The sequence below is a fragment of the Azolla caroliniana genome, unplaced genomic scaffold (assembly GCF_043228905.1).
Source record: "Azolla caroliniana isolate FFs.n. ecotype wild unplaced genomic scaffold, voAzoCaro1.0.p SCAF_20, whole genome shotgun sequence".
NCBI lineage: Eukaryota > Viridiplantae > Streptophyta > Polypodiopsida > Salviniales > Salviniaceae > Azolla > Azolla caroliniana.
Window position 1 is genome coordinate 12601012 of NW_028230455.1, and position 26856 is coordinate 12627867.

At 41.2% G+C, this 26856-nt stretch overlaps 1 protein-coding gene across 1 annotated transcript in view; it reads left to right on the forward strand.

Annotated features, from left to right (window-relative positions):
- Positions 1–26081, forward strand: part of LOC147851084 (uncharacterized) — a 28935-nt gene extending 2854 nt beyond the window's left edge. The window contains exon 3 of the mRNA XM_087335558.1: positions 25480–26081. Within this exon, the coding sequence (XP_087191684.1) occupies positions 25480–25710 (231 nt within the window). The 3' untranslated portion in view covers positions 25711–26081. The remainder of the gene's footprint in view (positions 1–25479) is intronic.
- The last annotated feature ends 775 nt before the right edge of the window (positions 26082–26856 follow it).

The following is a 26856-nucleotide window of genomic DNA, read 5'->3' on the forward strand; positions in this document are numbered from 1 at the left end:
ATCAATGCCATATAAAATGGGTGTAAGAATTGTGGATCCCTACAATGAATTACCATGAACCAATAAAAGAGAAGAGTAGATGAGACTAATAATGACCACTCAACCTATCCCTTGGAATGTGGCTTACACATTTTGTAGGATCCCTACCCATGCTTAGTTTAATTGAACAACTTGTATGTAATGGACATGTCACTACCACTACATGGGAGGGGGGGTAAAATGAGAGAACAAGCAAGACTGTAAATAGACCATCTCTAGGACATTATATATTATTTTAAACGAGAGAAACAATCCATGTGATAAAGCTATGCACCCAACTAGAGACTTTGCATGTAAGGACTTTAGTGGTGGACTACATGGGCACATGACTATATAACTTATAGGTAGTGGGCTAGGACAAATACAATCAATAAGATATTAGTAGTTGGTTAAGGCCTTAATATTGTGGAGCCATGTTGAGTATGTTAGCATAGGCTTCATATGGTCCAGATTCCACACAAAGATGAAGTAACAAGTAACTAGGTGGAAAATGTTGGGAATTCGGTCCCTCCAGATGGGATCCGGAGGAGCTGGATCGGACGAGCCGAAGGAAGGAACCGGACCGGACCAGAAGGTATCTGGATGGATCCGGTGTGAACCGGATCCAGGAACATATCTGCAAATATGTTTTTGGTGTGCTTGTAAAGGCTATATTTGTAAATAGTCCTAAATTCATATAAGTATAAATATGACTTAGGGCAATCACTGGTTGTTGTGGTTGTTGTTAGTTGTATTATAGTTGTACAGAGAGAGAGAGAGAGAGAAGAGAAACCGCCGGTTGGCGAAGATATAGAGCACGAGGTCGTTGCCTCTAAGTCTCCTGTTGTACCTCCTTTCTCATATAGTGATAGTTGGAGTCTGCGGGCTCTCATGGGTTTTCCCTATATTAGGGTTTTCCACGTAAACATCCTGTGTCGTCTCTTCTCCGTAAGTGTACAAACCTCCATTTCTATTTTGGTTCTCTCATAAAGTGTTTGAGTCTCGGCTGTGGCCGAGCGCTATTCCGTACAAACTCGTATCAGAGCGAACAAGAAAATGGAAGAGTCATTCGGAAACATGTTCAAGCTCACCGGCACCAACTACCCAGTGTGAAAGTTGAAGATGAGGGACATGCTCGTGGTCAAAGATCTCTGGCTGCCGGTACAGTTCGGGGACAAGAAACCAGACAAGATTGATGCCATGACATGGGAGGTGATGCACATGAAGCTGGCAACATACATACGGTGCTTCATCGACATGAACCTGTAAAACAACTTCAATGAAGAAAATCGGTGCTGGAGAGCAAAAACACCGTAAATCGAGTTTCAGTATTCAGGAAGTTAGTGAGACTCCGGTACCAGGACGGATCCAACATGGTGGAACACATGAACGCATTCTAGGGGCTCATAAATAAAACAACTTCGCTTGAAGTACCTCTGGCCGACGAGGTACTTGCATTGCTCCTGCTCAGTTCCCTCCTAGACAGTTGGGAGACACTAGTTGTCACTTTGGGCAATGCCGGGCCGGAAGGAAAGCAGTTGTCCCTAGCAAGGGTAAAATAAAGCTTGCTAGATGAAGAAGCTTGCCAGAAAGTTCCGGAATCCGGAACCGACCCGAAGGCTTTGGTTACGAGAGATGACCAAAACTGGGGAAGAGGTGGAAATCAGAGTCCCCAAAATCGGGACAAATTGGGGACGAGATCAAAGTAAAGGGGGAGGCCTACTTCCTTCTATTGTGGGAAGCCGGGGCACTTCCAGAAGAACTGTCGGCATTTCCGGAATGAGAAAGGGGTCGACACCACCGATTTAAAGAAGAGTTCGTACCAAAATGGTTCGGATCGGAGAGGTCAGGATCGGAAAGGAACGTCGACGATTGCGACAAGTGAAGAAGAATTGTTGCTCATCATTGAGGAGAATGAGTTAAACCTTGTCGGCGACGAGACAACGTGGGTTGTCGATTCTGGCGCATTGTTCCACCTAACACCGGACCGGAAATGCTTCTCGTCCTACAGAGTCAGAGATCTCGGCTATGTCCAAATGGGGAATGAAGGGTCATGCCGAATTGTTGGCATAGGAGATGTGTGGTTGAATACATCAACCGGGTGCAATTGCTACTGAAGGATGTCCGACACGTTCTGGAGGTTTGGTTGAGCTTGATATCAGCCGGTCGGCTAGATGATGAAGGCTACACGGGTAGCATCCGGAACAGAGTAATGAAATTTAGCAAATGAACCATGATTGTGGTTCGAGCCCGGAAGATCAACACGCTGTACCTGATGCACGCTTGGATATGCCGAGAAGAAGTAAACGTAGTATTCGACAATGCCGGTGAGCTGTGACACAAGAGACTGTGTCATATGAGCCAGAAGGGGATGAAAAGACTTGTTGAAGACAACCTCATTCCGGAGGTGAAAGACGTGCATCTTGAGAAGTGCACCGATTGCTTGGCCGACAAGCAAAACCAAACCTCCTTCCGGTCAAGACCACCGATGAGACGGAATGCACCACTGGAGCTGGTGCATACCGATGTGTGTCAAGTGGACATGAAATCACATGCCGGATCGCAGTACTTCGTGACGTTCATAGACGACCACAACCGAAAGTTGTAGGTCTCACCGTTGAAGACGAAGGATCATGTGCTGTCCGTCTTCAAGGAGCTCCACGCGAGAGTGGAAAGGGAAACCAGCTGGAAGCTAAAGGCGGTTTGAGTAGATAACGGCGGTGAATACCGGGAGCAATTCGAGGAGTACTGCCGGTCGAAGGGAATCCGGCTCGAATTCACCATGCCGAAGATGCCGGAATTGAACAGGCTGGCTAAACGGATGAACCGGACCATAATGGAGAGAGTCTGAAGCATACTAGCACATGCAAAGTTATCCAAGACGTTTTGGCCTGAGGTGCTGATGACAACGACGTACGTGATTAACATATCACCGTCAACATCCTTGGAAGGAGACTCACCGCATAAAGTATGGACCGGTAAAGATGTGTCTTACCAGCATCTGAAGGTGTTTGGTTGTCTCGCTTATGTGCATGTTGCAAAGGACAAGAGAGCAAAGTTGGATCCAAAGTCCGGGACAAGAGAGCAAAGTTGAATCAAAATAATGATCGTACATCTCTTGCATGACTTATAAAAACAATGCCCTTTAGATTTGCAATATCATTTTCAATATGTCAAAGATATTGCAACGGTGGATCACAAACAACATTAAGTTTACAATCAACTTTGGTTTTGAATGAAATCATGATTTTCACAAGAAAAATGAAAAAGACAATGATCAAAATTCCTTGTGAATAGAGAAAAATCTTGGATAGGCATTCTTGGCCTATAGTAGAATTTCTCCACAAATTTGCCAAGTTGAAGAAATTGTCAGGCATTTTGAGATTACCAACATTTAATGAATGATAATATTGTACATGGCGATTTTGTCTCAAAATGAAGAAGAAAATGATCATTACATCAAAATGAGAAATATTTTTCCATCAAATAGAAGTAGAGTATTCATGATGGAATATTTCCACGTTAATGACGAAATCTTCATAAATCAAGAACGTTCACATCCTAGCTTTGGGTACCAACACAATTAGACACTCTTAAATGCTCTTGGATTCTCAAAAACATTTTAAGAATGCATACCAATAGCAACCTAGAGGACAAATCCATTGTCCTAACCTCTAGGTATGTAAAAATTTCCATGACTTACAATAAGGCAGACAAATCTCGTTTCCTAGAATCTCATAAGTTTTAGATTACCTGATTTATCCCCCAAATCAAGTTACAATCTTGAGTGTCAATGTGACTACCTTGCTATTGGTACTTTTAAAAAAGAAAGAAAGATACACATTAGTATATTACTTGAAAACTCTACATAGAGAAAACAGAAGGAGACATTTCATCTCAAATCTATTATAATATACAAATCTTGTCGTTGCCATAGAACATCATCCGAACCCAATAGATCATCGTATTGACCACATAGTGTATGGAAAAATAACATCTAGAATTCAATAAGCATAGTGTTGAGATGTATGTCAACATTGTTAAAAATAGAATCACATCTCGTTTTCCATATTCTCGAAAGAGCCAACGACGTAATAGTATGCCAAATAATCAGATTTTTAATTATGAACTGTGGAATATAAGAAGGAAATGAGGTGAGAGAGAGGAAGAGACATCCACACATCCGATGTAGAGTATACATGCCATGCAAAGAATCAGTGATGATTCTGTGCAGCGGAAGAACTTTGTGTGTGTGTGTTGTGTGGAGAGAGGAAGAGAGAGAGAGGAAGATACACTTCTAAACAATAAGATAAATGGGGGATGATTAACAAGATTATAGCTAAAGACCTTTCTCTATATTAATAAGCATCAAGTTACAAAATATCCACAATGAGGTATATATACAACTCATGTGCAAGGGTGCACATGTGTGAGGAGAATATAGGTACACGGTTGTAAGTCCTATATTAAATATACTTGGTAGTGGAGGAACTAAAATGTATCCCTACTTACGTACAAGTACAAGATCCTATTTAAGGGTTTAAAAGGTTAACACACTAACTAGATTCTATCTAGGTAACTACTAAGTTACATGGTTAACTAAATGGCTAAACTTAGTTGAGCTTGATATCTCAACATGCCACAACCTACCATCATCATCAACATTAAAGTACATAACATCACCCACAACATTAGTTACTTTAGCTCCTAACATAACTTTTAAAAGAGAAAAATAACCACACCATATCTGATTACTTGAGGGGCACCATGAAGCCATAAATTGTCCCAATGCCACTTGCATATCATTACACATAATAGCACCTCCTCGAACTGAATGCATCGATAAAGATTGTAACGGTCGATTCATAACATGACATCCCCATGAAAGAACATTACATGTAACTGATTCATCCAAAGAAGCCCAATTTACCCTAGGACAACTACCAAGCAACTCGCATCAGAGAAGACAATTACAGGTCAAAGGCTATCTCAACAAGACATCCATTGTCAAAGGCATATTCCGAACCAAAATATTTTTAACAACAGATTAGCTTGTGAGAATTCCATTAAAAAATCTATATATTGGTAAGGTTGTTTTAAAGAAATGGAAATTCTAAATAAAGGCCCACGTTAATGAGGGTTGCCACACTCCACCTATTGTCGGACATGTAGTAGACAGTTTGTTGAGAAAAACGCTGAATATTGCTCGGCCACAGCCAAGTCTTGAACACTTTGATGAGAATGGAGAACACAGAAATGAGAACTAAAGAGTGAACACAAGATGTTTACGTGGAAAACCCTAATAGGGAAAAACCACGGGAGCCCACAGACTCCGAACTATCACTATGAAGAGAAGGGGTACAATCAGAGACTCGTAGGCAACAATCTCGAGCTCGGTTTCTTCGCCGACCGGCAGTTACAATAGAGTATCGCTTTGTATCTCTCTCTCCCTCTCTGTCGCTCTCTTCTGTACAATAGTTACAACAACAATGACAATGACAATGACAACCTTATAAAGTGATTGCCCTAAGTCATATTTATACTTAAATGATCTTAGGGCTATTTACAAATATTTATACTGGGGCAAAGATCTTGTCGAAATCCACTCCTTTCTTCTGTTGAAAACCCTTCACCAGGATCCGGGCCTTGTACCTCGGTGGATTTCTGGTGTCTCCCGGTTTCAACTTGTACACCCACTTGTTCCAGAGTGCTCTCTTCCCTTTCGCCAACTCTGTTAGTTCATATGTGTGGTTCTCATGCAGGGAATCCATCTCATCCTGCATGGCTCTCAACCACTTGCGGCTGTGGGTGTCTCTCTTTGCTTCTTCAAAGCTTTCCGGCTCCCCCTCATTGGTTAGCAACACATGCTCTGCATCCGGAAATCTCCGGGGGGCTCTTCTCTCTTGGAGAGGATATCTCTATGCTTGGTTTCTGACTGCCGGTTCCTCCGTTTGTTCCTCATCCTCATCCGATTTGGGATCTTGTCCGGTTCCAGTGTCTTCTTCTTCTTCTTCTTCTTCGGTCTGTTCTGTTTCTTGTCCATATTCGGCCGGTTCGTCGAGTGTCATCCGGTTAGCGGCTAGCATCTGGTTTTCAACGAATGATTTGGAGTTCATCACCTTCTCCGACTCCCAGTCGGCAATGGTTCTGTCTTCCATGAAGACTATGTCCTGACTCCGGAACACCTTCTTGTCAACCAGATCCCACACTCGGTAACCGAACTCATCATCGCCGTATCCAAGGAATATGCATGGCATGGACTTCGGATCTAGCGTTGCTCTCTTGTCCTTTGCAACATGCACATATGCGAGACACCCAAACACCTTAAGATGACGGTAAGATACATCTTTACTGGTCCATACTTTTTGAGGTGAGTCTCCTTCCAAGGGTGTTGAGGCTGATCTATTTATCACATAGGTCGCCGTCGTCAGTGCCTCAGCCCAAAACGTCTTGGGTAACTTTGCATGTGCTTGCATGCACCAAACCGTCTCCATTATGGTCCAGTTCATCCTTTCGCCCCGTTTAGTTCCGGCGTCTTCGACATAGTAAAATCGAGCCGGATTCCCTTCGATTTGACCGACAATACTCCTCGAACTGCCCCCGGTATTCTCCTTCATTATCTGCTTGAACCACCTTCAGCTTCCGGCCAGTTTCTCTTTCCATTCTCGCGTGGAGCTTCTTGAAGACGGATAACACCTGATCCTTCGTCTTCAATGGTGAGACCCATAGCTTCTGGTTGTGGTCATCTATGAACGTCACAAAGTATTGCAATCCGGCATGTGACTTCGTGTCCACTTGACACACATCGGTATGCACTAGCTCAAGTGGTGCATTCCGTCTCATCAGTGGTCTTGACCGGAAGGAGGTTCGGTTTTGCTTGTTGGCCAAGCAATCGATGCACTTCTCAAGTTGCACCTCCTTCACCGGAATGAGGTTGTCTTTGGCAAGTCTCTTCATCCCCTTCTCACTCATGTGACACAGTCTTTTGAGCCACATCTCACCGGCAATGTCGGATGCTACGTTCACTTCCTCCCGGCATATCCGTGCATTCATCAAGTACAGTGTGTTGATCTTCCGGGCTCGAGCCACTATCAAGCTTGCCTTGCTGAATTTCATAACACCGTTCCGAATGCTATTTGTGTAGCCTTCATCATCTAGCCGATTGGCTAATATCAGGTTCAATCGAACCTCCGGAATGTGTCAGACATCCTTCAGCAGCAATTTGCATCCGGTTGATGTTGCCAACAACACATCTCCTATGGCAATAATTCGGCATGTGCCTTCATTCCCCATTCGGACACAACCATGATCACTAGTTGTGTAGGATGAGAAGCATTTATGATCCGGTGTTAGGTGAAACGACGCTCCGGAATTGACAACCCATGTTGTCTCGACGTCGACAAGGTTTAACTCATTCTCTTCGGTAATGAGCATCAGTTCTTCTTCACTTGTTGCGATCACTGACGTTCCTTTCCGATCCGGGCCTCTCCGGTCCGAACTGTTTCGGTCTGAACTCTTCTTCGAATTGGTAGTGCCGGTTTCTTTCTCCGTTTAGAAATGCCTGCAGTTCTTCTGGAAGTGTCTCGGCTTCCCGCAATAGAAGCACATGGGCCTCCCCCTTGACTTCGACCTCATCCCCGATTTGTCCCGGTTTTGGGGACTCTGATACCGGCCTCTTCCCCGATTGTGGTCATCTTTCGTGACCAAGGCCTTCGGATTAGTTCTGGACTCTCGGTCCTTCTGGTGAGCTTCTTCATCTAGCAAGCTTGATTTTACCCTTGCTAGGGACAACTGTTTTCCTTCCAGCCCGGCGTTGCCCAACGTGACAACTAACGTCTCCCAACTATCCAGGAGGGAACCGAGCAAGAGTAATGCTAGTACCTCATCAGAGAGAGGTACTTCCAACAAGGTTGCTTGTTGTATCAGCCCCCGGAAGGCATTCATGTGCTCCGCCATACTGAAGTTGTCCTGGTACCGGAGCCTCACTAACTTCCGGAATACCGAAACCCGATTAATGACATTCTTGTTTTGGAACATGATGCCGATCTTCTCCCAGAGTTCATGAGCCTTGCTCTCTTCATTGAAGTTGTTGTACAGGCTCATGTCGATGAAGCACCGGATGTATGTCGTCGTCTTCATGTGCATCACCTCCCACACTATGGCGTCGATCTTATCCGGTCTCTTGTCCCCGAACTGAATTGGCAACCAAAGATCTTTGACTACCAACATATCCCTCATCTTCGACCTCCACACTAAGTAGTTGGATCCGGTGAGCTTGAACATGCCGCCAAACGATTCTTCCATTTCCCGTGTTGTTCGCTCTGATACCAGTTTGTTGAGAAAAACACGGAATATGCTCAGCCACAACCGAGTCTTGAACACTTTGATGAGAATGGAGAACACAGAAATGAGAACTAAAGAGTGAACACAAGATGTTTATGTGGAGGGGAGCCCACAGACTCCGAACTATCACTATGAAGAGAAGGGGTACAATCAGAGACTCGTAGGCAACGACCTCAAGCTCGGTTTCTTCTCCAATCGACAGTTACAATAGAGTATCGCTCTGTATCTCTCTCTCCCTCTTTGTCGCTCTCTTCTGTACAACAGTTACAACAACAATGACAATGACACTGACAACCTTATAAAGTGATTGCCCTAAGTCATATTTATACTTATATGAACTTAGGGCTATTTACAAATATAGCCTCAATAGGCTTACTCAAAACATATTTATAGATATGTCTTCTCTTCCGGTTCTCATCAGGTCTCTTCTGGTTTCCGAATCTCTTCTGGTTCTCACCGGGTCCTCGTTATTCATCACTGGATCCCATTCAGAGAGACCGATTTCCCAACAGCTTATGCATCATTAGCTGACTCCAAACACCTTGCATTGGCAATATAGCTCTACATACAAATCTAGAGAGCAAAGCCTTACATTGTGATTCCGGATCCACCAACCCCAACATTTTGTCGCGGAGCAATCTATACTGCCCAAGCTAGTTTAGGCCTTTTATCCTGACATGTTTTTCCTCCCCAAATGTAATTGCAAATAAGACCTAGCAAACAATTTAGTAGTTTAATATACCAAATAATTGCAAGAAGAACTTGATTAGCTACAAGTACACGATCTGCGAATGACAGGTCAACCGAATCCCAAAGCAACAATTTTCTCATTAGCTTTAAAAGTAGAGGAGCAACTAACACATCCGCATTAACGTGAAGTTCCACTTGGTAGCCCAAGTAATGAATAGTGATTCCATTAGGAACCCATTTGAATTCCTGCGAAGGCATCGAAGTAGGCAATGGATTTTGCGATATCCAAAACCTAAGAGATTTATGCCAATTTATCTTTGCTCTAGAGGCCAAGAAGAATTCCTCCACCATTAATGTCACAGACACACCAACCTTGGACTTAGATGAAGCACGGATGACAAGGCTACGAGGAACTTAAGAAGCTAGGAATGACATTAGAGCATGAAGACAGAGATGAAGAACGAGACAAGATGGAATTGAACAAGAATACTAGATTGATGTGTCAATGACTGGTGTTGAATCCCTTGAAAGGGACCAATGAGGTTACAAGTATTTATACTGTGAGTCGAAGTACATGCATTAAAATATTCTAGAGAATATTCTGGAAACCTCTAGAACCTTCTAGTTCTAGAACTTTCTAAAAACTCCTAAAACTTGAAAAAGATAACCTACTAAAATATACATAACATGACCATGTATTTGGATGTATAAGTTAGAACATAACACTTGACTATAATACAAGAGGTCAAGAGTTCAAATCTTGACATGATTATTGTCATGTCCGTGACGTTATCCTCCCCTTTACAGTTGCCTTTTCGAAAGCATCATTGTGCAAGGGTGAGTTTAAGTACAAAACCAAAGTGGATTGATGACTCAACGAGTCCTCACTAGAAATAGGAACACGAACGAATGTGAGCGACCATGTGAGGTCCTCAAATTGGTGACTGAGCGAGTCCTCACCAGAAATAGGAACACGAATGAATTGAGCGATCATGTGAGGTCCTCAATGGAGACTGGAACATTGATGGGCGTGAGCGACCATGTGGTCCTCACCAGGAATTGGAACATCGACAGGCGTGAACAACCATGTGCGGTCCTCACTGGAAATTGAAACACCGATGGGCGTGGGCGACTATGTGTGGTCCTCACTGGGAACTGGAACACCGATGGGAGAAGGAATGCAGGTGAAGCGGCCGACTCGATTTCTTCTATCATGAGAGGGTAAATAGTCGAAGTTGACCCAAAACGCGACATAAAAACTAGCACTAGTGAGAAACCGTTATGATCCCCACCAAGAAAGTGAACGATTGTGACCCCCACTGGAAATAGAAGGTGAGTGATAGAAATCAATCCTTGTCAAAGGGAACTTGAGCAAAATGGGAACCAAAAGGAAAATGGAGTGCATGCGCGCAATGATTCAATCCCCACCGGGAAATTGAACAGTTGTGACCCCACCTGAAGGTGAGCGATCAAAATCAATCCTCGCCAAAATCGTGATGCAAAATGATATCTATAGATGATGACAATGACAATGAAGAGGGAGGAACAATGATGATAATGAAAGACCATGCAAAGTAGTGTTGGCAACGATGAAAGGTTGGACGAAGTAGTGTTGATGAAGACATGAAGAGGACTTGTTGAAAAATGATGATGTCGAAGACGAGGCAGTGAAGAAGAAGAAGATGATGATGATGATGAAGCTTCTCTACAAGGAACGAATGTGGCTATTGTGACAATGGCGTCTCTAAAACCAAGGATGGTGATGACGATAATTCTGGAAGCAAGGACAATGACGATGGTAACTCTAGAAGCAAGGGCGATGATGAAGACGGGTGATGCTTCCAATTGGAAGGGATTCAAACTGTCATGGACACACCAACCGCGGACTTAGACGAAACACATATGACAAGGCTACGAGCAACTTAAAAAGCTAGGAATGACATTAGAGCTTGAAGAATGAGAGAAGATGGAATTGAACAAGAATACTAGATTGATGTGTCAATGACTGATGTTGATCCTTGAAAGGGATAAAGGAGGTTACAAGTATTTTTACTGTGAATCGAAGTACATGCATTATAATATTCTAGAGAATATTCTAGAACCCTCTAGAACCTTCTAGTTCTAGAACTTTCTAAAAACTCCTAGAACTTGAAATAGATAATCTGCTATAATATACATAACATGACCATGTATTTGGATGTATTGGTTAGAACATAACACTTGACTATAATACAAGAGGTCAAGAGTTGAAATCTTGACATGATTGGTGTCATGTCTGTGACAATTACTTGTAATTTTCTTAAATTATCATCATAACTTCGACATAAATTGTAGTATCATCAGCAAACTCGGAATCCAAGAATTGTTGCTGCATTGAGGGCAAAGGCGGACCCTTAAGAGAAACTTGAGAAGACTTTAAATACATTGAAAATGTTTCCACTACTAGCAAAAACAAAAATGGGGCCAATGGACAACCTTGACGTATAGAATGTAAAATAGAGAATTTTCTAGTTTGCCCACCAGCTACCAAGACCGAACTAAAAGCCTCACGATACAACGAAGCTACAACCCTAATCCATTGGACAAGAAAATCTAACCTAAAAAACGAACCTGCCATGAAGTCCCAATTAACTCCATGAAGCTACCTTGCTATTGGTACTTGGATGGATGTTGAAGCCATAAATGTTCAATCAATGCTACATTGAATCTAGAATGCAGGTATATCCATCCACATGGTACTCACATATTAGGCATTCTTAAACTTGTAATCCTGGCATCCTTAAACTTGTATCTTTGCATGGGAATCACCCACATAAATTATCAACTTGATAAGAAGGGTAAAGCTAAATGGAATTTTAAGGCATATTACCTTTCAAAAGGACTAACTTATAATACTTAGACAAACTAATAATAAGGATGGAGCTTCCCATAGCCTTCATCCATGGAACTAGTAATCCATAAGGTCAATACAAATACCTTTTGTCGGTGTTCATTTCTTGTACCAAAGAAATGATTGGTTAGCATCCATCAATAAAATTGTATAGGCTATAAAAACCCAAGAAAATGCATTGAAGTTTTGGAGTTGATAGAGTTTCTCAATTGCATTAAGGTAACAAGAAGAATCTCAAAGATTTGAAGGAAGATGTTGGTTTAATAGAACTTAAGAGATGTTCACTAATATAGGAGAGTGCTTTTTAGTTAATAAGGTGATATATCTAACTTTTGAAATGGTATTGTTGGTTGGTGGTGTGGAAGGTTGTAAAAGATTATTTTCGCACATGTGATAGAGATAAAGTTAGACCAACATGCCGATCGGCCACATCAATTTTAGCATTCCTCGCCCATTTCCTGACCTTAATTTGCTTCATCAATGTCCATGGATTTCCTTGATGAACCACCAACATCTTATCAACTTGATAACATTATTTTTGTAGTTGCACCATAAACCATGTGGGTCACAACTTGTCTTTATGGTTTTGGTAGACATTATTTTCCGCCACATGCTCTTTTTCTTCTTAAAATCCTTGTAATATCTACATACGAGGACAATAGATTGTAAGTATCGACCTCTTTTATCAATACAAAATTTGGACATTTAGCCATTATTATGCATGATCTTTGTCGTTAGGTAATCTTAAGTCCTATAAGTTGAGATAGACTTTGTTGCATATTCCTTGTGTATGGTCTTCGAAGTAATGTGTGTTTATTACGATGATTCACTATTGTTACAAACCACATTTGTCATGCAATTTGTGTTTGGACACATTTGTGGCGTCTTCTTGATTCATCACTTATAATTGTGTTTTTTGTTAATAGATTTTCTATTTCTCGTTATAGTTGTAGCTTATTGAACCAATAAAAGACAATGCATCAAACAATCCTTCGTTCCTGAACATGATGTAATGCATGAGTTTTGAGTATTGGTTAATGCTTGACATGAGTATGAGGATGCCAAAACAGTTTGTACAAATGTTATTTTCTCTCTTGAGTTTTTTAAAAAGTTGCTTGTTAATGCTTAACAAGTATGCTAGGATCTAAATGTTGTACTAAAACACAATGTTGAGACCTCCATGAGAGTGTGGAAAATGGCGACCTTTATCTGATGAATAATATCAAGATATCTACATTCCATGAGCATGAACAACATCTTAACAAAGATAGAGTTTGGACACATATTTCTCCAAAAGTGGTTGTATATATAAACTTTTTTGCATGTTGGACATCGTCATTGTCATGCCAAGTGAGCCTCTTGTTGGAGTGGAGGATTTAGAACTGCCTTGTGATTCTTAATCTTAAGGTTTGTTGTTAATCTTGGGTTTCTTAATAGAGAAAAACTAGTTATAATTGGTGGCATGGGATCTACATAGCATGGTTGGTCAAACATTGAATCACCATTAGTATGTAAGCTAAAGGATTTTGATGACTTTTGGAAAGTACATTGATCTATTCATGGCTTGGATGAACACTATCATATCGAGGCGTCCTCTAGAATTGTATATTATGAGAGAGACATCCAATATTTTAGGGAAGTAAAAACTGAACTCTAATTTTTCTAGACAACTTACTCTCAAAGAACATATCCTTATACACATTGGTGCCTTGTAAACTTTTAGTATTGTAACATTTCATAGTAAACTTCTTGAACATCAAGAGAGAATCATCAACTATAACATATGGTGGGTATCATGATATGGCAAGACTCAAACCCATGACCTTATGTTATATGGGTCAAGCTCTTGACCATTATACCATCTATTATAATACGTAGGATATTATTTTCATTTAAGTTTTATTATAGGAAATTAATGTATTTTCCAGATTTCTCTGGAACATTCTAGAAGCTTCAGGATTACTCCTGAGAACACTATAAAAGAAGGCATTAGGCATTATTTTGAACCAAATTGGTTCAACGCCAGTCTTAAGACTCATAGCCCTTTTGTACTTACTCTTCACATAATATATCCTCTGTTATCATCATCATCATCTCTCTCTCTCTCTCTCTCTCTCTCTCTCTCTCTCTCTCTCGTCCTCGCTATCTCTCATCCTCGTTATCTCTCTCTCTCTCCTCTTCTCTCTTCCTCTCTCGGGAGTCTCACGCAGTCCCGTCCTCTTAGTACTAATAGTACTTCCCTTTTTTAAGTACTAATTCTCTCTTGTTCCAAGGCAACAAATTTTTCTTTTAGACATTGTAGCTCGGAGAAAACAGATTGATATGCTTGGGCGCTAACAGTAGCCATAGTATAGTAAAAAGGGTAGGAGGATGAAGAAAAACGACAAGTAGACTTGAGGGAAAATTGGTTCAAACTATCAGGAATAGTACTAAAACAGAGAAAACCAACGATTGATAGGGGATCTGCAACAAATCGCTCTCAAAAAACAACAAACACAGCAACAACATGGGGAGTTAGCGTTACGGGTACAACAACTCGAAGTAGGGTTGCAACAACAAGGATCAAGTCCCCAAGGATTTCATAAAGAGCCCAAGATTGGACTTCTTGTGAAATTTGATGGAACGCGATCACAATTCATGGGATTCCTTAATCAGGTACGCTTAGTCATCCAAATGCATCCTTCTCGATACCCATTGATGCATCCCGAGTCGGCCTAATAGGCACGTTGTTTAGTGGCTCAGCCTTAGCATGGTTCGCTCCGCTTCTAGAAAAACAATCGCCCTTGCTTAATAACTTTGAAGACTTTATTAGTGAGTTTAAAGCCTGCTTTGGAGATACCGACAACATCCGGACAACGATCAACAAAATCCGACGATTGCGTCAAGGCGATCGTCCAGCCTCTGCCTACGTGGCGGATTTCCCTCTACTCGCCTGAGATATCTCTTGGGATGATCAAGCACTAATAGAGCAGTTTCGCTATGGCCTGCGAAACGATGTCAAAGATTTACTTTTAACCTTCCCCGAAGAACCAAAGTCTCTTACGGAGGCAATTAGTCAAGCGGTCCAATGCGACAACCGCCTTTTTGAACGGCATTTGGAACGTCAATTACAAATACCACGCTTTAGGGCGGAGCCCACATACGCCTCAATTGTGGCTAAACCGTTTGCACGCGACGTACCTCAAGCAAATACTTCGACATCGATGGAGATTGACACCATGCGTCTACGTGACCCATTATTGGAAGAAGAAAAACAACGATGACGTGCAAATCGATTATGTCTTTATTGCAGTGGACCAGGGCATATTGCAATCAATTGTCCCCATAGGCCAAGAAGACAGGTAAATCAAATTGTAGCCTGTACTAAACCCGAGTCAATTCTTCCCTTAGGAGTATCTAATAGTATTAATAATACTAATAGAGTGTCTGATAGTATTAATAGTACTAATAGCCCAAGTATCTCAAATAAATTTGAAATCCTTAGTCAATTCGATGAAGAGTTAAACGATTGAGTCCAGCCAAAATAGGAGCCGTTCTGTACAACCCATTAGTGGTTCCATTCCCTCCAAGCAAGTTAGCAATGTGTTCCTAGCCCAAGTCATGGTTAGTACTAAAAGTACTCCCCAAGTACATGTCCTAGCACCTCAAGATTGTGGAGCTAATTCCTGTTTCATGGATCGAAATTTTGCCCAAGCTTCTCAGATATCCTTAAGAAAACTTCCGTGCCCCACATCTGTAGTAGTCATTGATGGTCGTCCCATTGCTTCCGGGAATATTGTAGAAGAGTCAGAACCCATTCAAGTTGTCCTAGGTAGTTTTGTGTGTGTAGTATCATTTAATATAATTAGTAGTCCAGAGCATCCCATTATCCTGGGATTACCTTGGTTTGAATTACATAATCCCAACATAGATTAGAGAACAAGAGAAGTCCGATATCGACAACCCCAAGAATCTACTCATCGAGTTTCGACCATTTCACTCCATCAATTATGCAAAGAAGGACACAAGGAGGCAATGTTCCTATTTGCAATATCAGTACATCCTTCCAGCACTATTAAGGAGGAATCCCTAGTGCAACGTCCGACAAAATATCATCCTTATGCCGATGTATTGGACAAGGTAAAAGCCGGTACTCTTCCTCATCATCGTCCCTATGATTGTCCCATCGATTTACAACCAAGAACAGAGCCACCATGGGGACCAATTTACAACTTGTCACCCACCGAGTTAGAAGTCCTTCGAGCCTACATAGAGGAGAACTTGACAAGTGGGTTTATTCGTCATTCGAAATCTCCAATCAGTGCACCCATCTTCTTTGTCAAGAAGAAAGATGGCTCACTTCGTCTCGTCGTTGATTACCGCAGCTTGAATAAAGTCACCATTCGGAATAGGTATGCACTTCCTCTTATATCAAGTCTTTTAGAGCGAGTTAATGGTGCCAAGGTTTTTACAAAAATTGATCTACGAGGAGCGTATAACCTCGTGCAGATCCGACCGGGAGATGAATGGAAGACCGCCTTTCGCACGCGGTATGGGCATTTCGAATATACTGTTATGTCGTTTGGTCTAACCAATGCACCTACAGTCTTCCAACACATGGCAAATGATATATTCAAAGAACTCTTGGATATCTGTTTGATCATCTATCTGGATGATCTATTGATTTATTCGAAGACCTAGGAAGAGCACGATTCTCATGTACTATTAGTACTAAAACGATTCCGCGAGAATGGTCTTTATGCCAAGCTAGAAAAATGTAGCTTTGACTGCAAGCAAGTGGAATTTCTAGGCTACGTCATCTCCTCAAAGCGCATCTCCATGGATCCAGCTAAAGTCCAAACTGTGCTAGAGTGGCAAATTCCACGGTCGGTATGAGATGTACAATGTTTTCTAGGTTTTGCTAACTTCTACTGCAAGTTTATACAGGATTACTCGAAGATTATTTTACCTCTCACACAACTTACGAAGAAGGGACAAACATTTCTTTGGACCAATGAAGCGGACATGGCTTTTCGGCATCTTAAGAACGCCTTTACATCAACTCCTATTCTAGCACAAGTGGATACAAACAAACCATTCATCATGGAGGCCGATGCATCGGATTTCGCCCTAGGTAGCATCCTTTCTCAACAAGGAGATAAAGAAAAGTTACATCCTGTGGCTTTCCATTCGCGCAAATTCGATGCCGCAGAAATCAACTACGAAATACATGACAATGAGTTATTAGCCATCGTGGATTCCTTTGTGCAATGGCGGTATTTCTTAGAGGGCTCTCCACATCAGGTCATCGTCTTTAGTGATCACAAAAATCTTGCTTATTTCCAGAACGCTCAGGTGCTAAATTGACAGCAAGCTCAGTGGGCTCAATTCCTCACGTGTTTTGACTTCAAAATCACATATCGACCGGGGAAGCAGCAAAGAAAAGTAGATGAGCTATCACGACGTTCATATCTTGCACCTTGTCCTGGTGATCCAGCGTTTGATAATCAAAAGCAAGTAATCTTGGGACCAAGACGATTGCACACAACACAGATTTTTCACACCCCAATGGATTCCCGGATTACCGATGCCATACGTGCGAACTTGAAGATAGACAGTTTTGCTCAAGACATTCTGGCGCACATTGATACCTCTTGGGCATCCTGTTCCCAATCTCAACAACCAAGTATGGACTACCGAAAATTCGAACATCATGATGGTTTGTTATTCTTTAAAAAGCTTGTATATGTCCCCGATTGCTCCTATCGCCTTCAAATCGTCCAAAATTGTCACAACACCCATATGGCAGGACATTTCGGTAGTACTAAGACGTTGGACCTCGTTCAACGATCTTTTTGGTGGCCCCATATGTGACGTTTTGTCAACGACTACGTTCGGACTTGTGATGCTTGCTGCCGAGTAAAGATGCCCCGACACCATCCATATGGCTTGTTGGAACCCTTACCGATTCCAAGTAAGCCGTGGCAGTCTATTTGTCTTGATTTTATCACAGATCTACAGGTGTCGAAGGGGTTCGATGCTATCTTAACCGTCGTCGATCGATATACTAAGATCACACATTTTGTGCCGTGTACTAAGGCCATCACTAGTGAGGAAACCGCCGCCCTTGTCATGCATGAGGTATTTCGGCATCACAACCTCCTAGACAGTATCATCAGTGACCGAGGACCTCAATTCGTCTCCAAATTTTGGCAGCATCTCTTCGAGATGCTTAAGGTCTCTTACAACTTGTCCTCCGGCTACCATCCCCAGACCAATGGGCAGGCGGAACGAACAAACCAAACGCTGGAACAATATCTCCGGTGTTTTCTGAGTTATCAACAGGATGATTGGACCGAGATTCTCCACTTTGCGGAGTTTGCATATAATAATGTTGTTCCCTCCTTGACTCGGGTCTCCCCATTTTACGCTTATACCAGTGTTGCGGTATTCCGCGGGTATGTGTAGGATCTTAGGCGGGACCGCGGGGGTCTTGAACTAGGGAGACAGATGGTAGAGTCCTTATGCTTTGCAGGCTTCGGTCCAGAACCGGCTTCCGGCTCCAACGAAGGTAGGGTTTCACAAAAGGACGGCTCACCGCGAATATGGACCCGACTCAAATATGTTACAAGGAAGATAGATATACACTAACATGAATATATATAACAAGAGTTTACAACAAGACGGTTACATGCCCCGAATCTAGTGGCTATTACAAACAATCGGCTAATACATCAAGATAAGAATGGGAACTGGCGAAGGGGAGTCAAGTGGGCCGCCGGGACCGCGATGTCCACCGTTGGTCACACCCCGAAGACGATGGAGTGTTCCCGTCTCGAACCGGCCGCCACACAAAACGCTCTCCATCGAGGAGAGGAAGCCGAATCACCAAGTGCCGCCACCGGAATGCCTAAAGCTGTCGTTGTAGGAACCCCCAAACCAAACCAAACTCTCACACGAAGAAGAGAGAGTAACACCCGGAGACCCCAAGTACATAAACCCTAACTCGCACGAACTCTCTCAAGAAGAAGAACCTAAAGAGAATACTAACTTCCACCCAAAAGAGGGAACCAAACCTATCAGAAAATGAAGAAGAAGACTCAAATGAAACCCTAAACGAAATAGAGTGAAAAGACCAAAATGGAAACCCTAAGAGAACAAGAATAAGATGTAGAGGAAGAACACTACCAAACCCTAGACCTAAGTGGTATACCCTCCTAACTCCAAAATGGGCAACCCTTTAACAAAGGGTGCTCCTTTCCTTTTATAGAACAAGGAGAGGGATGCGTTACAATGTGGGATAAATACTCCCCCTTATTCTATACACCGTTTCCTACTATACATGTGCAACATGTGCCCATTCCACCCCTGTTTCACACTATAGCCGGAAATCTTCACGACACCGGTTCTCATCCTCCTTGGTTGGTTAGTGATCGACACCCCGGAGCTACCTACCAATCCTCATGCCGAGGCGTTTCCTACTATACATGTGCAACATGTGCCCATTCCACCCTTGTTTCACACTATAGCCGGAAATCTTCACGACACCGGTTCTCATCCTCGTTGGTTAGTGATCGACACCCCAGAGCTACCTACCAATCCTCGTGCCGAGGATCATTTGGAGAGGCTACACAAGATCCAGATAGATATCTCTACTCATCTTCGTCATGCTCAACACAACACACAGAAGACTTATGCGGATCGTCATCGGCTTCCCTCCTCTTTTGCCATCGGAGATCGACTATGGCTCTTACGTCGTCACATCAAGACTACTCGACCGTGCGACAAGTTGGATTATCGACGACTCGGTCCTTTCCGTATTACTAGTAAGGTTAATGATGTGACGTTCCGCCTTGATCTCCCTCCGCATCTTCAGATACATCCGGTTTTCCATAGCTCTCTTCTTGAACCTTATAAAACAAACACTATTCCCGATCGTGTTACACCACCACTACCCCCGCTTGAGTTGGAAGCCGGCCCGGAGTATGAAGTTACTGCCGTCCTCGATTCCAAACTTGTTCGCAACAAACTTTATTATTTGGTCGATTGGCTCGGCTATAGTCCGAGCGAACGTACTTGGGAACTTGTCGAGCATGTCGCCAATGCTCAGGATCTTCTTGCTGAGTTCCACCGAAAGTATCCGGACAAACCCGGTTCGCAATTAGCGCCGACTCGTTCCACTCGTCGTCTTAAGGGGAAGATAGTGTCATGGCAAGACTCGAACCCATGACCTTATGTTATATGGGTCGAGCTCTTGACCATTACACCATCTATTGTAATACATAAGATATTATTTTCATTTAAGTTTTATTATAGGAAATTAATGTATATTCCAGATTTCTCTGGAACATTCTAGAAGCTTCAGGATTACTCCTGAGAACACTATAAAAGAAGGCACTATGCGTTATTTTGAACCAAATTGGTTCAACGCCAGTCTTAAGCCTCATAGCCCTTTTGTACTTACTCTTCACATAATATATCCTTTGTTATCATCATCATCATCTCTCTCTCTCTCTCTCTCTCTCTCTCTCTCTCTCTCTCTCTCAACATTTTCTTTCTTTCTGTGCGTCTGTTTCTCTCCCTCCATCATTATCTACGTTCTATAGCTCCCTGGAAAGCTCTTTCAGAGAGATTTCTAACGAATGTTTATTTGCTAAATTCCGTTGCCGGAGTGAGGAGTTATGAGCATTTTCGTCCGCGGCCCTCTCGTGACCCCTCAAACTCAAGGTAGATTTTGAAACCCTAAATCGATTGAAAGGTACATTCTACTTCTTCTATCATTTTATTAATAGTAAATATGCCAAGAGGAGTAAAAGACAATGATGATGTGATTGAAAGCCCAAACAATCAAATGCATACATTGTCAATGGAGAAGATCGCAACTATGTATATCTCATTTCAAGAGACAATGATGCATATGCAAAGTGAATTGTATGCTTGTAAGGAGAGGGAATTAACTCTTCAACATACATTGGAAATGCAAAAGTTAGAGATGAAAGCTACTACATGCAATGAAGAACATGACTATTCAAATGCAAGATAATAGGATGCCTAAAATCGAAAGAAATTTTTTGAGTCTTGAAGCAGAAAAATCAGAGATTTTAGTGAAGGCAAATGCCGAAATAAAATCTACAATTGAAGGGAAGGAAGATGTGATCATGACAAGGTGGAAAGATGTTCTCTTGAAAGAAACACCAAAAATCACGCAAAAACATCCAAATACCATGGATGTGTTAGATGTAAAGGAGCAATATGAAATCGAAATCGAAAGAATAATATTGTCATTAGAGGTATGCAAGAGAATGAAATAGAGAATGCATTATCTCTTGGACAAAATATTACGAAATTCTTTGAGGATCACTTTGCTATGCGAGATGTTATTGTATATGCCTCACATCGGGTTGGCAAAAAGCAACAAGAGGGAAAGACATCTCGAGCTATTGTTTGTACAATCCTCGATGAACGTAAAAGGGCAATGATTCTAGATAGTAGTAAGGTGTACTTAAAAGGGCAACAAAGGATAAAACTCCACAAGAGCAAGATTCGATATGGCCTGACTCCAAAGGGGATATTGGGCGTGCTGGGATAACATGTATCTACCATGAGAGCTTAGATAGTTCTATCAAAGTATGCAAATATGATGGCTATAAGAGATACATATGGATAGAGGTTAATTTGGGGAAAGAGAAGTTGTATATAGTTGCATGTTATATTCCTCACAAAGACTCAAACTACTATAGTAGGTTTGGGTTAGATTGTGATGATCCTTTTACAGAGTTATGCTATGATATACTTTCATTTGAGAAGCTTGGTAAAGTTTTAATTATGGGAGGCTTCAATGCAAGAGTTGGAAATTTCCAAAATGTGGAGACATTTGAAGAAAATGTAGTAAAACATTGTCTATTGCGTGACTCAGAGGATTATGTCATGTCAGATTATGGAAAACTTTTGATACATATGCTAAATTGCACAAAATTGATTATCCTAAATGGAGTAAAGGCATTCACATTGACAAACGTGCTCACATGTTTACCATCCTCAGGTGGAGGAAGTGTGGTTGATTATGTATTAATGTTGGCATGTGATCTATCATTGGTGAATGTGTTTAAAGTTGGTTCGCTATCTCCGGACTCAGACCACACGCCATTGTACTTAGAGCTTGCAATTACACATTCCACTAGATGTCGTGAAGGGAAAGACGAAAAGAGATGTATCATCTGACCTTGCTACGAAGAGATGCTAGACTATGTACAAAGGTTATATATGCATGAAGGTGTGGCTCCTATGGTTGAGAAAATTGAAACTCCATGCACTACATGTATCGATATTGAAGATATCAATAAGGGAATAAAGAAGATGGGAAGTGGGAAAGCAGCAGATTCAACCTAGGTCTCAAGTGAGCTTTTAAAATGGACAATGGCACACCCTCGTCATTGGATAATGACAATTTTAGAGCAAGCTATAAAACAAGGATTTCCAAATGATTGGCTTATGAATTGGATTAAACCAATATTTAAAGGTGGAGATAAGAATCAAGGAGCAAATTATCGTACAATAATGGTGAGCTCAACTATTGCTAAATTATATAGTACTATTATGGAGCAAAAGATAAGCACATGGGCTAAGAGTACAAGCAAAAGAGCACTTGGGCAAGCCGGATTTAGACCAAAACACTCCACCATGGATCATTTGGTCACATTAAAAGTGATCATGGAAGAGAGTCGACTACAAGGAAGAACACTTTATTGTTGTTTTGTTGATTTCAAGAAAGATTTTGATATCGTACCACGAAGTGAGCTTTGGAATAGAATGGTAGACATTGACATGCCATTAGAGTACCGAGTTGCGGTTGCACGCCTATATGAACAAGTTAAATGCCAACTAAAAATGGATAGTGGATTCTCAAAGAGCTTTTTAAGTAACATGGGGGTCAAGCAAGGATGTCCACTATCACCCACACTCTTTGGCTTATGTATTGATAAATTAGAAGAAGTGGTGAATAAGGTTTCAAGAGAAGAAGGATTGAATGACCCAATTTGATGCAACATGTTATCTTATTGCTTCTATATGTAGATGATGTGGTACTCTTCTCATATGATGTTGATAGTATGCAACATTTACTTGGGGTATTAGAAGAATTTTGCCATAGTAGTGGACTAGCAGTGAATGTGGAGAAAACAAAAATGATGGTAGTGCAAACCATCCAACCTCATCATTACCCTATGATCACATATAAAGGTGAACATATAAAATTTGTTCAAAGCTTTAAATATCTTGGTATTGATGTACCTGCCACAAATAAATGGAGTGCATGCTTTGATTCTAGACTCCAAGCCGGTTGGAAATCATATTACCTTTTGGAGAACCAATGCAACCAAAGTGATACTTGTGGATGGGAAGTAAAATTAATGTTGTTCAATGCCATGGTAACTCAAGTATTGCTTTATGGAGTAGAAGTATGGGGTGACGCCATCTCTCTTAATGCATGGAACGAGATTGAGAAAATTCAAAAGATGTTTTTAAGGAGGCAATTAGGAGTTAAATGCACTACCTCTTACCAGGTTATGCTCTTGGAAACGGGTGTTCGACCCATAGAACTATTGGCACTCCAAAGAGTATATAAATACATTACAAAAGTCAAGAATATGCCGAATCATCAATTACCACATCTTTCTTGGAATGTTGGATGTAAGCTACAAAAGAATCATAAAAGTAAGATTCTCTCATCTGGTTGGGTTGTTGACATAAAGAAATGGTTTAGACGATGGGGTGTGGATGATCTTTTAGAGATTTCAGGCAATGCTATGCAATATGTAATGATTGAGGAAAGGTCGGTGGAATCATTAAGGATGAAGTGGGAGGATGCTAAGAGGACAAAGCTAGAATACTACATTGCAAATGTCAACCCTGAATGTTGGTCTCAATATAAAGCAAGAATGTCTATTGATCGTATCCAACCTTATCTCATTACCAATATGAGTAGGAATGCTCGTAGAGCCCTTACACTACTTCGCACTCGATCTCACAAGTTAGGTATTGAAGTTGCATCATGGTATCAAAATGTAACGAATTTGAAGACATGTAAAGTATGCAATGAAGGCATGGTAGAGGATGAATGTCACTTGCTCTTCACATGCTCGACATATAGTGCAATTTGTTCAAGATATGTTGACATACTAAGAGGGAGTGATAATTGAAGATCCATACTTAAGACACCACCTAGAAGGTTGAGCTCATATGTGTATGCTTTATTAACACATAGAGACTTTGTGGTTCAACATATGAATACCCCTTCTTAGGAAGGAGACATATATCAAGAACACATGTATACTCTGGTCCCATAGGTCAAAATTGGCCTCTTTATGGACGATTCTAATTCTAATTCTAATTCTAATTCTTCCTCTCTCGGGAGTCTTACGCAGTCCCGTCCTCTTAGTACTAATAGTACTTCCCTTTTTTTAGTACTAATTCTCTCCCTGTTTTAGTACTATTCCTGACAGTGGGAAGGTATTCTAGTTTGGTTTTCGTCAATCATATCTGATCCCCAATAACGATAGAAACATATATCTATGATGTGATTTAAACAACTCCAACTTTCTTAAAAATGTTACGTTGTGAGATAATATTCACACCTTATTTCCATAGGTTATAAATATTACTATTATTAAATTGTTGGCATGGTCAATGATCTTGGATTCTCCTAGATGTCTTCCATGTGTGTCTATACTATATCTATGTTACGGGCATGACCATATAATATCCCATGGTAAGTTGTATCATAGTATTCTACACACAAGGATAACTTGTGAGGGTTAACCGCGAGTTTAGAGAAGGGCGGATTACTTTTAATCCTAGGGATTGTTCAACAACCCATTAAGGCCAAGTGTGAACTTGCTTGGGGGCCTTAGGTTCGTTTATAAATAGGAGGTCTAGCTACCCTCATTTGAGACATTATTGACTACGTCGAGACTCTGATCTTGTGGTGATAAACTCTTGTAGCGAGCGTGCTAGCACCAGGTACGAGCCGTTGCCACAACGGTGGTGTGGGACGCCGATTGAGGTTTGAGTCCATCTCGACCCCTTCACTTGGGGGTGGTCGGGTGGATCAACACCCTTCTTTCTCTCTCTTCTCTATTTTCCTATCTATTATTTCCTTATATTTTGCTTACATTAGGATAAAGTTCTAACCATTGGTATCAGAGCCTCGACGTAGTCGATAATATATCAAATGAGGGTAGTTAGGCCTCATATTTATAGCCAGACCTAAGGCCCCTAGGCAAGTTTACACTTGGCCTTAATGGTTGTCTCAATCCCTAGTATCAAAAGTAATCCTCCCTACATTAAACCCTCGGTTAACCCTCACAGGTTATCCTCGTGTGTAGAATACTACGATACAACTTACCACGAGATATTATATGGTCATGCCTGTAACAATCTATCTATACATTTAGACATGTATAAATGATATATGTGTATATGCCTATTCAATATCTATTTTTATATGGTTTTTTGTTCATAAATAAGTCAATCTAATGTTTCATGACGGTTTTGGATTGTAGCTTACAGATAAGGAGAGAGAAACCCAAAATATATATGAAGAGCTAGGAAGAACTAGAGATCAAAGAGATGCTATGAAGAAGGATGCTGACTTCATGTGTCAAGAGGCCATTCGACTCATGACCCAACTTGAAAAACTAAACAAAAGAGTAGAAAAATTGGATGATGAAGTAATGCTAAAGGATGGACAATTATCAATTCTTTTGGGAGTTCTTCAGAGTTCTAGTGATTAGCCCTTTGGATAATGATGATTATTGAGGTTCACAAAACCTTCAAAATCCCTTCATCTTCATTCTTGAGATTAAGCTTCCCTAGAGTGGTTCTTTTCACTACCAAGTTCATTCAAGAAACAAACTCATGTCCCTAATTTCACTTTAAAGCCTATTTCGTGGCATGTACTATGTGTACAACAATTGACTTCCATTAGCACTTGAAGGAACTCAAAGCCAATTGTTACCCTAGAACCACTTCTAGCCACACACATGTTTTCACTAAAAATGTACACAACATTTGTCATGAAGATGTAGCAGTATATGTAACATATATCTATGATTGTATGACGTCATATTTTATAAATTTCTTCATAATGTAAGAACTTTTGATTTACCTTAGGATTTCTACAAAAAATCTTGAACTAGGGATAATCTAACAAAGACGTAATTATTCATATGATGTGTACATCATATTAATTCAACCATTCTACCTTTAATTACTACTTGAATGAGTTGGTCCATGTAGAAGAACCAGATGCCCATCTATGTGACCGTAGATACGAGTCCATTTGGGATTGGACTAGTCATCAATCAAGACGGTGAAGATGGTGGTTGATATGCCATAAAGTTTGGGGCAAAGGTGCTTAGCAAATGACAAAGAGGATATGCACAAGTTAATAGAGAGCTATTGGGCATAATGTCTACGGTGAAGGAAAATAAGGACTATCTTATCAACACAAAGGTCGTGATTGAAAGATATTGTATTCCAATACTAGGGATGATATCAAGGTGTGCAATGAGGGACCTAGCCATGCTAAAGTGGATTGCATATCAAGTCTATGAATAGAGACTCTGTCCATCACATATCTTGCAAGACAATGCCATGACATATATACTATTAAGGGCAAGGTAGCAAGGCAAATGTTGATCTTGATTTATTTAAGATGGCTCGAGCAATTGTTGAAGAATGGAATGGTTGCATATCGACAAAGTCTTGAGCTTAATGGAAACGGACACATTGTGGTCCGTTACTCTTGATTTATTTAAGATGGCTCGAGCAATTGCTAAAGAATGGAATGGTTGCATATCAACAAAGGCTTCAGCTCAATGACAACGAACATTTTGTGGTCCAAGGAGCAAACATAGAGAATACTGAAGAACATATAC